Source organism: Agelaius phoeniceus, chromosome 4 (genome assembly GCF_051311805.1).
Source record: "Agelaius phoeniceus isolate bAgePho1 chromosome 4, bAgePho1.hap1, whole genome shotgun sequence".
Lineage (NCBI taxonomy): Eukaryota > Metazoa > Chordata > Aves > Passeriformes > Icteridae > Agelaius > Agelaius phoeniceus.
In genome coordinates, this window is record NC_135268.1 from 859,580 (window position 1) to 875,957 (window position 16,378).

The 16,378-nt window shown below is 45.3% G+C and overlaps 1 protein-coding gene across 3 annotated transcripts in view; it reads left to right on the forward strand.

Moving 5' to 3' along the window:
- The window catches only part of MAML3 (mastermind like transcriptional coactivator 3), a 228,879-nt gene that overhangs the window by 133,160 nt on the left and 79,341 nt on the right, over nucleotides 1-16,378 (forward strand). For all 3 annotated transcript variants that reach the window (XM_077176687.1, XM_077176688.1, XM_077176689.1), the window contains exon 2: nucleotides 12,865-14,355. In XM_077176687.1, coding sequence (XP_077032802.1) covers nucleotides 12,865-14,355 — 1,491 coding nt within the window. The remainder of the gene's footprint in view (nucleotides 1-12,864; nucleotides 14,356-16,378) is intronic.

Below are 16,378 nucleotides of genomic sequence, written 5' to 3' on the forward strand. Positions count from 1 at the left end.
AACCTCTTGCTGAGCCCATCTGTACACAGCCCCCTGCATGTGTGAAGAAGGTTTCTTCTTGTTCCTGAAGAGTGGGGTGAAACGAGGAAAGCCAAGAAAGCAGCTGTAGCAGAAGCTTCTTGTTTGCACTGCACATGGGGGGCATGTTATGCAAATTCCTCTCATCAGGGCAGTAGATGGAATTCCTGGAGCAATCCTAGGCTTTGTCTCCTTTCATGCTTTTCATGTGAGTTTGAAAATTGCTGGAGGAGATGAATGCCCTGCTCCAATTCACCTTTTGAGGAAACTGCTAATGAGGTCAGTTTTCCTCGTGGCTTTATTCAAGACCATAAACACCAGCAGAGCTGGGGAAAAAAGGCAGTCAGAAAGGTGGGGAGAAGGGGTTTGAGGAATACCAGCAGTTGGAAAGGTGGGGAGAAGTGGTTTGAGGAATACCAGCAGTTGGAAAGGTGGGGAGAAGGGGTTTGAAGAATACCAGCAGTTGGAAAGGTGGGGAGAAGTGGTTTGAAGAATACCAGCAGTTGGAAAGGTGGGGAGAAGGGGTTTGAAGAATACCAGCAGTTGGAAAGGTGGGGAGAAGGGGTTTGAAGAATACCAGCAGTTGGAAAGGTGGGGAGATGTTGTTTGAAGAATAGGAGTGTGCAGCAGGCAAGCAGAGGCCCCTCGGTGTCCCAGTGAGGGCTCGTGTCCTAAGGCTGCCTTGCCTTGTGAGGCTGCGCAAGGCTCACGCTCTGAGGCTGTAAGATCTGAGCTGGAACAGGAGAGGGAAAAAGGTGGGACTGTGCAAGGGGGGAGCAAATGTTCCCCACCTGCCTGATGCACATGTCCTACCCAGCTCCCTGCAGCCCCCCATCACTGCACAGACCCTTTGCCACTCGATAGCCAAAGCCTCCTCTGATCCATCGCTGCTGCCCCCCTTGTGAGAGCTCCAGCAGGGCTCTGGGACAGCAGAGGAGGCAGGCACCAGCTGTGGCTCTGAGGCAGCAGCACAAGAGCAGCCCTATCCCCAGGGGGGACTCTTGCCTCTGGCCTTTGCTGGGAGAGCTTGGAGCCAGCAATGCCAGAGCACCCAGGCTGGCTGCAGCCCTGCTGTGCTGGGACCAAGAGGAGAATCTCTGCACTTCTGAATCCCTGTGAAGCTGAATCCAGTAGCTACCTGGGAAGACAGCACTCCCAAGCAGGGTGCTGTGCTCCCCCACAGCCCCTTTGGGAGCCTTTTACCCGGGGCCCACTTGGTAGTTCCCTGTTTGGTAGCATTTCCATGCCCCGTGGAGAGAAAACTTTGTTTGGTAGGTTATGCTGCTGTAGAGAGATGTTGGGAACACTCCATGGGAAAAATCCCTGCTTTAGTTCCAGGCACTGCAGTCCTTCCTCATTAGCAGGGAGAGGAGAAGGCTGCCACTACTTTACTGATGAGTCAGGAAAATCCTCTATGTTTGCAGCCTTGAATGTTTCTAATATGATTTTGCAGGTCTGAATTTGGAGTTTGGCAATATCAGAAAACTTTTGGGTTTTGGGGAAAAAAAGGAAAGAAAACAGTAGTGACTTATGTCCCCAGATACACTGAAATCATGATTCCCTGCAAATCCTGCAGCCATCAGGACCCACACGGTTCAAGGTTGTTCTTGGCCTCATATCATCCACCTGGCATTGAAAAAACGTCAGTCTCAGGCAGCTGTGCCTTTTAAAGCTGGGCCCTTACTGTAATTCTGAAATATGCTAATTGCCAGGCTTTTATTTTCATTTGACTGTTTTGAAAAGCTTAGAAGAAAGGAGGAAAAATAAAGGAGTTTTAGAAATAGCCCTAGGAAAAACCTCAACCTGCTGCCCATGTAATTTCCCTTAAAAACAAAATTTTGTGCTGCGTGAAACTTATCACTCAGCAGATTTGCACCCAATCCTATATGTGCAATGTCAATGTATTTTATATAATTTCTTTAGCATGTTTGTTCATTGTTACAGTTGTTACTTAGGTTATTATAACTGTCATTCAAGAAGGAGGAGGTGGTGCTTACCCCAAAGCTTGTCTGTGGTTCCCTGTGTGTCTAATTAAAAATGATTTTTTTCCCCCCCACTACAGGCTTTGCTTAGACCATCATGGTTGTAACACTACTCACTGTTTATCTGGGATTTCAAGGGAAGCTCCTCCTGCTAGCTCTCCCCTCTCCTTGCCTCTCTTAAATAACCCAGCAGTGTTTGAACATGCAAGTTAGTTAGCAAGGACCTGGAGCTGCAAAGCCTTCTTTGCCTTGGCAAAGCAAGGAAGTTGCAAAGAGTACATGTGGTATCATTATTATAGGCCAAACTATGGAGATTTCCAGCTTATTTTCTTAGAGTTTAGTGGAACAAAACTGAAGCCTCTGGAAATGAAACTGGGGGGAAGACCCAACCCACACAGACAGAAATCTTTATTAAACACAGATGTCAACAGCAGTAGCATGTAATTAGTGCCCTAATTGTGACTGGGCAAATAATGGTGGCTTGGGGAGGGTCCAGATGGAGGCTCTGACTGTGGATGTGTCTTTTTCTGCTAGTTACCAAGGCTCCCTTTAAGGTCAGGGAAAAGCAAAAGACACTTTTTGGAGCGTGATTTATCTCATCCCATCTTGGCCTGGTGTAGGGGGTATGAATTGCATTCTTAGGACTGCACTGACTTGACCTGGTTTTGCCTGCACCTTTCTTATGGTGCCTACTCCTGGATTCCCAGACTCCTGTTCATAGCTCCCTGCTCACAGCCCTTGTTTTTCCTGAATAACAAAAAAGGAGACATGAAGGCACATTGATTTGACAAGATATAAAGTATTTTGTATTCCCATTGGCTGGGAACAGGATTTGGCAGATTTGAGTCCATTTCTAACCCTTCCACTGACTTAATATACAGCTTTAGGCAGCTCCCTGCTCTGTTTTCTGAAGTGAAATTTAGAGATCTTATGTATGTTTGAATCTGAATGATATCATTTAAGTCATAAATGATGAGGGGAGGGGTTGACACACAATTAAGTTTGTTTTTCTTTTTAGATTCATCTCACTTAAGTTTTTTTCCGAGACCAAAATCCACATAATTATGGCAGCAGACCAAGGGTATCGTGTCTTCAGACTAACAAATTAAAAACACTGAGTACTAGGTAGATTATCATTCCTACAATAGGAGAAAAAGGAGAGAAGAAGTCCTTTAAAAAGAAAAATAAGATTAGAGGAAGTCCATGTCATGAATTCACTCTGGTTTATAATGCATTTCTATGCCTTATCTCACAGTAAACAATGATGAGTGCTTCAGACCTTCAAGGGCTTTAGGAAAGAACTGTGCTGTTCTCTGTGACTTGGTCTTTACCTACACCAACACGTGTTTTATTACCTTTTGCTTGTTTAGCACTGTTAAGGGCACAAGCTTTCAGTGGTGAATGGGACTTGAAGTCTAAATTTAATTTTAATTAGCTGCTAATATATGCTTAGCATGCATAGATGGCTGAGATGAAAACCCATGCGAGTGGGCAGTGACTACGTGTGTGTGTGCACTTTGTGGAAAAACCACAGACTTTTTTTCTAACAGCAAAAGGAAAAAAATAAGGAAAAAACTGTGTTGTGTACACTGGGAATGTACAGACATGTACAGCATTATGAGTTGCAATTCCTTCCCTTGGAGGGCTGTTTTCAAAATACACAAATAGATAAAAGTGCCTGGTTGTAACGTGCTGCACACCCAGAGCTGGCTGGGAATGTAACCTGTTTGGCAGAACAGTGCCCACCCTTCTCCTGGTAATCTGTCTGGTTTGTGGGGAGAGATCTCAAAGCCTTACACACCTGTGGGATTTGGGAATCTTCCTGCCCCTGCTGCCATGAGTCCAGCACTACACTGTATGTATATTCATAGTAGGATGGGAGAGAGGATGAGGCTTATCCTGGGATGAAGACAGCTGCTGTGGATGAAATGAAGAAGGTAAGACCTGGACAAAGGTCTTGGTCTGATGTTGTCGTTTATTGGATAAACCATCCTTTGTATTTTGGGTTGCTTAGTACACTCAAGGTGAACCACGTGTTAAATATTGTGCTGAATCAGGGCCTTCATTCGCTTAAAATCTTTTTCTTTACACTTCATTAGTAGACTTAAATGGTACATTTGCAGTTCACACCACACAGCAGGTCCAGTCTTGGGTGTCTGTGACTCTGGTAATTGCTGGGAGACCAGATGTGCTTTTCCATGACTTGTGCTCTGTGCCTTTGTGAGACCTGAGATCAGCTTGACGTGAAGGTGCTGAGGCCACAAAGAGCTCAAGTTTGTATGGTTTACTTGGCCATGTTTAGGGCCAGTCTGCTGTTCAGTGCTGTCTGGCCTTCAGCCCATGGCAAATAGCTCCCAAACTGTGCTCAGAATAATGTAGAACCTGTCTGGGGCATCCTATACAGTCCTTGGATTCCTCGAGTCTTCACAGATCTTCAATGATCCTGCTTTTTTTTTTTTTTTTTTTTTTTTTTCCCAGTACTGGCTATAACTTGTATTGAAATCAAGGAATGAATGTAAAGAGGAGTTGTTCCATCAGACATAGTGTCTATCTCTGAAGAAATGTGGATGCAGAACAAACGGCCTTATCAATGCACCCCTAATTCCTGGTGAACTTAATGGGATTCACCCTGAGTGTGTTCAAGGCTAGGCTGGATGGGGTCCTAAACAAGGTGGTCTGGGGTGTTGGAACAGGATGCCCTCTAAGGTCCCTTCCAACCCAGACCTTTCTGTTAGCTTTTCTATTTTGGGATTTTCAGTTATTTGATTTTATTCTTTTTTTAAAATGGTCAGTAGCTTAGCACAAATTTATTTCCAAACTCATCTGTCCCATGCTGGATTTTTTTCTCCTTTCCCCAAAAGACACGTCTCGTTACTATGCAAACAATGAAAATGTGGAAAAAATATGATAATTAATTACCATGCAAAGCATTCATTTCCCTCTCCTTCCGCCATGCTTGGGTTTCCTTTGGAATTCTTACTGTATTGTTAATTGTTCAAGCTGTACTTAGATCACCTGTACTCCTTTAAAGGTATTTGTCCTTGCAGGGAAATCTTCAGCTGACCTATGTCCTCGGCCAAGCTGCCTATTCAGGGAACAGATGGGAAAAAGGAGGCTAAATTTACCATTTTGTTTGCAGCACAGTATGACTTAGTCACAAGATTTTTCTTTTCATGTGTTAGTTGTGGAAATCTGTTAATTTGATGTTTAAATTATTTTCAAATGGAAGCTTCATTTATGATGTTACCTCAAGAAGGTGACTAAAACGTGTGGGCTTGAACAGGTACAGTGTGTAGACTCTGTGGCTCTCATTTCCTTCCTTTTCCAGTTGTATGAAACTCATTGCTTCAGAAAGCATTAACCTGAACTCAGCCCTGTGGAAGAACCCCTGGAATCACTTAGCCCACAGTGATTTGAGGAGCTGGCAGGTGCTGCCAGATGTTGCCACGAGGGGATGTGTGTTGGGAGTGAACACCAGCGATAGGAACGGATGCCAAGGGTGCCATTTCTGATTTCAGCCTTGTGCCAGCTTGCTGTCTGTCTTCCAGAGATCATGCACTAGACAGGCTTCAGTAGGACAAGAGATCCAGTAGGAACTCACAGTCGTCCATGGAAATCTGTGGTGTCATCAGGGGATTACTGTCATGCCTCCGCCGTCTCTTCTGGCTCTTCCTTCAGAGTTTCTCTGAGAATAGTCTGGACTAATATATTATGTATGTAGATTGTGCCATGGCAGTGTTTTGCAAGCAGCTGGAAGATAATTTGCTTGCCCTAAGCACAGGAAGGGCTTTTCCCTTACATCAGTTAGACAAGGTTTTAGTCTGTCAGTTCTCAAGTCAGGAACAGAGCTCACATGCTACTGGTGCCTTAATGATGAGGGAAACAGAGCCTGTGTCACAGAGCTGCTCCTCCTTTGCAGAGGACAGGAAGGCTTTCATGTCCCACATAGCCCTTTGCTAGGCAGGCAGGATGCCATCAACATACTTCACTAGCCTGCTACAACTTGTGCTCATCCAGGGATGAACTGGGACAAGATTTTTCCCAGGAAACCATTCCTAGTGTCACATACACAGTTTAAAGAGTAGCTATGGTGCATGTGCAACAGCACTAGGTGTGGTGTTTTGCTTCTTCTTAGTTTAAAACACAAGAGGTTCCTGCATTTCTTTTCAATCCTGATTTGTGGTTCTTGGGGAGGCACAGCTTTAATAATCTCCAGTGTCTGCTTTTTATCATTACCCTCTCTTCTGTCCAGATACAAAGCAGATTGGAAAGGGTGAAGACTCATCAGAACAACTCCCAGACTAGTCAATTGGAAGCTAAATTCTCTTAACACTAAATTCTCATAACACACCCTGAAGATGCAGCTTATGCCATCTGCAAGGACAATTTCAGAGAGAGCAGATCTCAGCTGCTGGGTGTGAGAGGCAGGAATAGCTACTGCCAGCTCAGTAGTTCAGCTTACAGGCTCCTACACCTGCCTGAGACTTTTGCACAAATGGAGCAGTGCTGGCACTGCAGTGAGGTTACTGCTTTGCCAGTGTTTACCCCATGGGGCCAAAGCAGGATGAAATGAGATAGCTCTGAAGAGGAGTGAACCATGTAGATCACAGACTGGGGCAGGAAGGCTCTTTGACAGTGATAACATCATTCCATCCATGAAATAGTTTATGCTTTAAAGTTCAGTTTAACTTGCTGTGCAGTGTCTTTGCACTCAGCTTTTCTCAAGCTGCTTTAGCACACAGCAGCATCCTTACCTGGCTGACTGAGGGCAGGTGGAGTCACTGCTTTTACCTGGTTTGACTTCCCCAGTGCTGTTGGTATTTTGCTCTTGTGCAGTGCCTTTTTTTGTTAGCCTTCTTCCCTGTGCTCTGCTTGATCTGCCAGTAGACTGGTGACAAGATGTGGCTGTACCTCAGGCAGTGGCACTCTGGCAACTTTGGCTTTTGAATGGCAGTGTCAGAGGTGATACAGCAAGGACATGCGTGCAAAAAATCCTTTCAAAGGCTGAAGCTGATTTTTTTGGCATGCAAATGGCAATGCTGATTATTCCTTACTGATCTTAGATGCTGTCATGTCAAATCCACTTGCTTAGTGTCACTTCATAGCCACCCCTGGGACACTTGCTGAATTGTTGATAGGATTTAAGCGCAGCACAAGAAGTTAAGTAGCAAACTTTACTCAGTCTTTAGGGTGCAGGCTGGAGACTGCTGATTTGGCAGAGCTCGTGGTAACTACTCCCTGTTGGAGGTAAGAAGTATCAAGATCTTTCTATAGAAGCTCTAGGAGAAGAAGGGAGAGGAAAGAGGGGGCAAACTCGAGAGCAGACACACTGGTGGAAGGGAGAGTAGAAACCCTAGAGGAAGGCCCAAGACTTTAATTCGTTTCATGGAAAGGAACTGAAGGTCATGGTGACTGGTGGGCCAGACTGATTCAACATGGAGAACTGAAGAGATCAATTTTTAACAGAAAGAGTCACAGAAGAGCATGTGGAGAAGATAATAACCCTTGTTTTTTGTAAGCATGGATACCCTCTGAGTAAAATGGACTTTGGGCTTTGGCTAGTTTCTCTTTTTTCCCACAGGGAGCAAAGATAACTCCAGAGCAGGGCACATTCCAGCAGAGCTGGGGAGCCAAGCGGACCAAGCCTCTCAGAATTGTTGCCCTTGTCTTGTACTGAAGCGGCTGGAGGTGCCCTAGGCAGAGCCAAGTCAGTGGCTACATGCAGCTGGTACACAAAAACATCTGCATAAGTGACAAAGTGACATCAGCCTCCTTTTCTGGGGGCTCAGAGGAGCAGTGGGCCTGTGCTAGGCCCCGTGAATGGCTTCCACTGGCACAGAGAGAATTTGGCCTCTCGGCTTCCCCACCTCCCGCTGGTTTTTGTGCTGTTCTTTGAAGGAGCAAGCCGAGGATGCCGTGCTGCCGCAGCCTCAGTCGCGGCCGTGCCCGGGGACCGGAGCAGCCGCCCACCCAAGGCATCTCCACGGTGGAGGATGGGCTGGAGCGCTCGGCTGTTGCTATAACAACAGCGCCTCTGTCTCCTTCCTCCTGGAGAATGAATCGCTGCTGGTGAGATGAAGCGGAGCAGCTCCTCCTCCTCCCAGATGAAAGCCCTGCCAGCAGCCTCCCCACGCTCCCGTTGATCCCTTGGGTCTGTCACGGCCTGTCCGAGCGGCTCTGCCGAGGATTTGGGCATGGTTGGATCCCACCGTTCGGCTCGGTGCGCGTTTGCGTGCGCACACGCTGTCCCCCTGCCTCTCCTCCGACTGAAAGTCATTTAAAAAGTCAACCTGCCAAAATCTGACCTTTTCTCACTCTGCAACTGGAGTTTTTTCCAAGGCATATAAAGAATCGAGAGTCCTGCTTCACCCTCTTGTGATTTGGGGTAGAAAACTGCAGTGAAATGAAGATTCATCAGCCAAATATTTTGTGTGAATAAAGCTAAAAACTTATGAAGCTGAAAGGAGGTTGTTTTATTTCAATATTTTCCTTTGGTTTTGATATTTTCCTTTTATTTTTATTTTATCTGTCAACAGTCTTCTGTTCCTAGACATAAATCTATCAGCTCCTGCTAATATCTTCACAATGCATGCCATAAAACATCCACAGACTGTGTACTTGTACTAAGAAGGAGAGGGAGGGTACTTTAAAAGGTACTATTTTACTTCAGGGGTTGTGTTTTTAGAGGGAAGGGGAAGTGCTGGGGTTTTACTCTGAGACACTCTGGAATCCTGATTGTGGTGAACTGTTTGCCCATGTATGCTCAGTGTAGGATATCCAAACCATTCAAGAGTTAATATGGTGATTGGGAATTAAATCAAGATAGGAAAAGGAAATTTTTCATTAAAATAATTTGATGAGATTATATCTGTGTTGTACCTCAAGAAAAGGAGATGCATTTATTGTTATGGTTCCCAACTCCCCCAAAATGCTGGAATCAAGAGGTTTCCCCACCTGCCAAGGTTGTACCCAGCACGTTGCCTTCTAACAAACCTTTCATGTTAAGTCTCTGTCTACCTACAGTTTTTCAATGAGCAAACAAAGAAGACAAAAATATTAGTGCCTGTTAGCCCCCCAAATCCTAAAGTTTCTCAAGGAGAACGATGTGGATAAACAGACTTAGAATAGATTTAATTTAATTTCTTTTTGCAATGAGGCGCAACTTCGGTATGTTTCATATTTCATAGAAAATAGTTTTCACGTCAAGCTGCTTTTTGTTGTAATGCATAATAAACATGATTATGAATATTTATATACTGGGCTCAAGTCACTGTCTATTTGTACACGGGGACATCCAAGTTCCAGCACATGATGAAACTTTAGGAACTGATATTTTTAGGGCTGGTTATTTGCCACTAGATAATTGTGATTATTTTGGTAAACATTCATATACAAATAAGGTGATAGATTCAGGATGAAATGGTACATGTTTTAAAACCTGAAGGTGTGAAATCATGTAAAAGTATATCACTTTCACCAATATTTTTGTCAAGTATTCATTCAAACTTGCAAAATGTATGGAGTCAGTTCACTTATATTCCTCAGGAGATAATGACTCTCACTGGTCCCTGCCTTGTCATTAAGGCAAATTTTTTTCCCATCTTTTCCTTATGGAACTTTACCTCATGATGAGAAGCCTGCCACCATGTCCTGTTCTTATTTTAGCCCAGCATTGGTCAATATGAACCTGGGGTAAAGGGCCATGACACATTTTGAACACTTCTTCAAATCCTGGTTTTGCCTGTGCATTCCCATTGAGCTTGGTCTTGAGTCACTTGCTGTTGGGGCAATGTTTTTCTGGTGTGGCAATAGTGACTTTGCAGTGTGATGGCTTAGGAGTTGAAATGGGTGATTTCAGCTGCAAATTGTGGGAGTGGCCCTTGAAGGGCAGTATTTAAATATGCTCTTTTTACATTGACATAAATATGCTATTTTAACCCATTACATCAACTGACCACCTGCACTTGAGGCCAGCTTGTGCTCTTTCTTGCCTTGCCCTGGAGCTGTGCTGTTGTACTTGTGAAGAGGCACCGTCACCACATCTGTACCATCCTTTCCTGTCTCCAGGGTCTGATCCAGGGTTATAGCAAGATCAGTGGAAGCAACTCAGCTGTAGGAATCTGCAGCACAGCAGATACAGGACTCACAGAGCATCAGGGAGCTGTGGTGCCGCACACCAATGTTCAGCTTAACATGGGTTTTTAGGGGAGGGAGGCAGCAGAGGTGAGAGCCGTATGTGTCCTCGTGGAATCCAATTTTGATCCTTGCCCCTAGTCCTGGACTTCCTTTCCACATGGCTGCCAACTGGCACAGACTGAGGCAATTGCCACCTCTGGGCAAGCCCCTGTGGCTGGCAGAGCTCTGCTGCCGTGGCACAGAGAGATGAGAAGGGGTGGACAGAAGGCGATCCTCTCCTGCAGGGCTCTGTGCTCTGCGGCCTGGCGCGTTCCTCCTGCAGGCTGTGGTTGCTGAGCGCGACTGTGCCAGGCTCTAATGCAGAGAGAGTGGCACAGTGGGCATTCCCACCTGCACCTGTGCAGCTCATGGGGACAAGAGCTGCTGCGTTTGAGAAAGGAGTGGGAATGGAGTGACAGAGACTTGATAGGGAGGCCTTAAAAAAAGGGGTTCCAAATCACAACCTGCAACACAGGGAGAGGAACTTCTTGGTGCAAACCACTGGCTGTGCCTGTTCCCTTATCTCCAGAAACTGGGAAGAGACTCAGGGTGTGGACAGCTGCTACAGAGCTGCATAGGCATAAATTCACAGAATTTAGGAAGGGTTGGAAGGGACCTTAAAAACCTTCTAGTTCTAACCCCCTTGCCGTGGGCAGGGACCTTCCACTAGACCAGGCTGCTCAGAGCCTCATCTAGCCTGGCCTTGAACTCTTCCAGGGATGGGACACCCACAGCTTCCCTGGGCAATCTGTGCCAACACCTCACCGTCCTCACTGGGAAGAATTTCTTACTAATATCTAACCTAAACCCACCCTCTGTCAGTTTGAATCCATTACCCCTTGTCCTATCACTTATAGAAGTCCTTCTCTTGTAGGCCCTCTGGGTACTGGAAGGCGCTATAAAGGTCTGCCCAGAACTTTCTCATCTCCAAGGTGAACATGCACAGCTCTCCAAATTCAGGGTTTTAAGAGCAGAGACCGGAAAAGGAGCCCAGCCATGGGGCAGAGGCTGTGCCTACAGAGCAGCTGGTCTGTGTGGCACCACAGGAGCCACAAGGTGGAGGAATTTCTGCCTGCGGGAGGCCTGGCACACTCTGGCTTTGTACAGGGTGGAACAGGCAGCAAAGTCTCGGCCACTTATGCCAACAGTGACCCACTGGGGACTCTTAATCACATTTTAATTGTTTTCCCACATTAAAAAGCTGTTCTGCTCCAGTGAAAATCGAGGGGTTGATGGTCTGTTTAGACTCATGGCAGTGCCTTTCTGCTTGGTTCTCTGCAGAAGAGCAGCCTCCCAGTAGCTTTATGTCCCACGCATGCTGAACTGTGGCTGCAGCAATGCCTGTGCTGGCCACATCCCTCTGCATTGTGTGCTGAAAGAGGCCAGGCTGGCCTGAGGGGCAGGAGAAGGGCCCAGCCCTCCCAGAACCACTCCCTCCAAAACCCGGGCGAGATACGGGTTTGCTTGCCTGTCTTACACATGGGATGAAAGGGGAACCAGCCCTCTGGGATGGGAGAAATAAATGGGATCTGGATTATGAGAAGAAAGAAGGTTGAGGACCTCTAGGTTAGGGAAGGGGTGGGAGTTGCATATCTGGGACTTTCCTACCAGTAAGAATACTTTAAAAACTGATAAAATCTTTCAGTATTTTGTCTTCTATTGTTCTAGTATCAAGGATGCAAGTGTGTCCTGAAGGCGTTTGCTAGAGCTGTGACCTCTTTGCTTCCTCCCCTCCCCACTATTGTTTTTTGCCTTGGTGAAGAGAGATGCTTTTTTTAGCCTCGTACATAAGTAAAGGACTCGGCTTGGGCGCGAGTGGGGAGGACTGCTGCTTGCTACAGTTCTTTGCTCTGCTGCTACAACCTGACTTAAAACTGATGTTAATACACCATTTTTTCCTAAAATTCTTATATTCCAATTTATTTGCTTTTCTGTAGACTTGTCTAGCCATTATTTCTGTTAGCTATTTATGTTTTATGTTAGCTCTTAGCACATAGTTGATTTCTTTTTTTTTTTCATTATTTGATTGAGTTAAAGTTATGCAAAGCACCTTCTGTTTTCTAGGGTGGATTTTTTTTTCTCCCTTAAAAGTGATTCTCGATGTGTTAGCCAAGAACACAGGGCTAAGCAAATGAAACTATGTAATTTTTTTTGTCAACAACACATTTCAATATAAGTAGTCAATCAATTATATTGCAGTTATTTTTTAAAAAAGCTTATAGAAGCTTTCAGAAAAAAAAAATTGGAGTGACTAGTAAGTTTTAGTGATTCCTTTTCTCTCTTTTTTTAAATTCCATTTTAAGACTCCTCACTGTGTTAGGCATGCTGTTTAAATCTTATCTTTGTATTAGGCACTAAAATGTCAAATGAGTCAACTTGTTCCCTAAATTTCTTGGAAGTTAGCACGGATTCAGCTTGGAAAGCACAGACATATTTTCTATGCTTTCTGCTTTCCTAGTCGAGGGAAGGTTTGGTTTGCGGCAGTGGGAGGTGTTTGGTTGGTTGGGGGTTTTTAGACTGTGTTTTCAAATTGATCAAGGCATAAGAATGAAATCAGAGAAACTTCCTAAGCAGTTTTAAAACTGATTGTCACTGGCTCGATGAGGAGTCTCTTGTCACAGTGCCCATGAGAACTTCTTTTGCATCTGCAAATGGTTAATTTTTTTTCTTTTCTCTTGTTTTCTTTAAGCTTCAAGAGACAGTCAAAAGGAAGTTGGAAGGCGCACGTTCACCTCTCAATGGAGAACAGCAGAATGGAGTTTGTGATGGGAACTTTTCTCCAACCAGCAAGCGGACACGCAAGGATGTGCCAGGCATCGAGGCAATCAACAGCTTGCCCATTAATTTGCCTTTGCCTGCTGTTTCTCCTCTTCACCAGCTTGACATGAAAGCTCCTCTGCTCCTGCAGAACAGTGGAACTCACAGGAGTGGTCTAGAAGACTTGGGTGAAAATGGTGGGCTTTCTGAGATAAAGCTCCCTGTTAACGGCTGCAGCGAGCTGGATGATGGTTTTAACATCCTGCACAGCAAGGAGCTAAAGCAAGAGCCTCTGGATGACTCCAACTGCATAGACACCTCTGAAACATCTCTTTCCAATCAGAACAAGCTCTTCTCAGACATTAACCTAAATGATCAGGAGTGGCAGGAGCTCATAGATGAGCTGGCGAACACTGTCCCAGAAGACGATATACAGGATTTGTTCAATGAAGACTTTGAAGAGAAGAAGGAGCCCGAATTTCCCAGGCCTGCCACAGAGGCTCAGGAGAGTGCGAGTGTAAAAAGCGATCCATCCCATTCTCCATTTGCTCATGTCCCATTAGGCTCTCCCCAGGTCAGACCATCTTCTTCCGGTCCTCCATTTTCCAACATCTCCTCAGGCTCCAGCATTGCTTCTGCGTCCAGCGCACCGCTGGCCCCAGTCCCTGCTGGATCACCAGCAAACTGTGTTGTGCAGTCCCCTCAGACTCCCAGCCAGGCCCACACGCCTGGGCAGACGCAGGGGCGCTCCGGGAACGGCTTCCTGATGAACCCAGCATCGGCCGTGGCAGGATCGGGGCCTGGGCCGGGGGCCCTGCCCAGCGCTGACCTGTCCCCAGCTGAGCAGCTCAAGCAGATGGCAGCCCAGCAGCAGCAAAGGGCCAAGCTCATGCAGCAGAAGCAGCAACAGCATCCCAATCAGCCCTCAAGCTGGTCACCAGGGGGGCCTCCATCTAGTCCCTACGGAGGACCCTTCAGTGCAGACAAACCAAATAGTCCCATGATGTACTCTCAAGCCTTTAACAACCAAAACCCTGTAGTGCCTCCTATGGCAAACAATCCCCAGAAGACCACAATTAATAACTACCTCCCTCAAAATCACATGAACATGATCAGTCAGCAGCCAAATAATTTGGTCACAAACTCCTTGGGCAAACAGCCCAACATGCTTTCTTATGGCAACACCAAACCTCTGACCCATTTCAACTCTGAGCTGGGTCAGATGATGGCCCCGGCCATGGCAAACCCCGGGAAGAACACCATGATGCCGTACATGCAGCAGCAGCAGCAGCAGGCCCAGCAGGCACAGATGCCGGCTCAGGTGGGCCACCTGAGCGAGGAGCAGAAGCGCATGCTCATCATGAAGCAGAAAGGAATGATGAATCAGCCCATGGGATATGCAGCACTCCCTGCCCTCGCTCAGGTAAGTGTGAGTGCATAACACAAGAGGCTGATAGAAAGGCTCTGTACAGTGAGCCTCTTGTATTGGGCTCTACAGAGGCTGACATCTCTTTGTCCAGTCTCCTCCATTCGCCTCCTCTTTGTCCTGGAAAGTATGGAATGTTGTTGCAGATGATTCTTGGATTTTTCATGTGGTATTGGAGCCTGATTATTTTAAGAAACAACTGAAATTATGTTGCATTATACTTCAGATCTGTTGTTGATTCACTGCTCTTTCCCTGTGCCGCTTCTGATGAGTGCTTGGGGCCACTCTGGGAAATTTTGAGTTAGAAGTCACTCTTCCTTGGAGGGTTTATTTCGTTTTTTTTCATAATGCGAGACTTGGCGGTTGTGGATCCCAAACCACTGCATGGCTTAGTTTACCACATTGTAGTTAGCATTGTAACGAAAAGATGGAGCACTTGGTCCCTGCTTCTTGGGGCAGAGAACAAGCCACCTTTAAACAGCATTTTTTGGCATTTTGGCTCTGGAGGCAAAGGTAGAACATTTGGGTTCTGAGTGTCTTTGGTTTTAACTGGGAAAAATAAGAATAACAGAATGCTTTTAATGGTGCTTGGGCCATGATGATGACATGGTTTATTCTGGGACTTTCAAGCAGTCTTTAGCAACACCAAATATTTTGTCTTTCAGCAAGAGGCTAAAGCCATGTTGGCTTCAGAGCCTTGGCATCACCGTCTCATGAGTATTCTGTGCTAAGCTCTGGTGCAGCAGTCGCCAGGCCTGGGGAATACTCTGTAATGAGTTAATAACCAGTTGGAATAGTGGTTACATTAATGCCCTCTCACCTCCTGGGTCAGCAGGGTATTCTTAGTTGTGCAGCCCTTGTAAAGATCTGCCCACCGGTGTCATGGAGAGGTTCAAGAACAAATTTTCTAAATGTTGTATTGAGAGTTTTAAAATGGATTGAAGTTAATAATCAATTCTCAAAGTAAGTGATGCCTTCGCAGAAGTTATGTGCCACCAAAACATGTCAAGAAGTCTGATACACACTAATAGTGTACAATACACGAATAGAATTGTTGGTTGATCATTTTAGCATAACAGCTTTTCACCAAATCAGCTGTTTCCACACCACCTACAGGGAATGCTTCATTTTGAGCATGGTTTAACTGTGACTCCCACTGTAATGCATGTGGAAATACAGCAAATTTTGTTATTCCTTCAGCTTACCGAGTTTGGGGATCAGCCAATAAGGAGAAGTAGGAGCTTTACCAGGTCAGACCACATCACATATTATTTAAGGTTAATTGCAAAACAAAAAGAAATGTTCATCTGTCTCCTGGTTTTGGTTCAGGATGTATGGTGACAGCTCAAAGGTTCGTGTTTTTATATTAATTCTGCTTGCCTATTTTATTAGACATAGGTGAACTAAAGCCTCTTCTTTTGGGAAAGGCTTATCTAGAGAAATATTGCAATAATGACTTAGAACTCAGACTGTAATTGTAGCTACAGATTTGCCATTTTGTAACTAAGAGGCAGAGGATGCTTGGTCATACTGCCAATGCTTTATTGTTTCTTGCTTTTGCTTTTGTTAAATTTGCTGAACTCAAAGACCCATCAAAGAGCTGAGAGGATGATATGCCTGTGGGAAAGAGTTAATGCCATCTCCTCCATTTCCTAAGTCGAGAAATTCATGTTAATATCTCTCTGCAATTCCACAATATGAATGGGTAGCCAAGGTTTCATTTATCTAATCTCATTCAGTTCCTTTTTTTTTTTTTTAAGTGTAGGAAAAACTAGATATTTGGATAGAATTAGATAAACAATTAGAACAACAACATTCACAAACAAGTCCAGATATTAAGTCATTTCTGTGACATACAAAGAAGAAACTTAAGGCAGAGCCATACATAGTTTGTTATATATTATGTGCAATTCCCATGTATTGATCCATCCAGGATGAGGGACTTCTTGCTTTTGTGTAGACATCAAAAGGTCCCTTTACTACTTGTGGAACCCACTTGCCTACACTGAAGGGATTTATT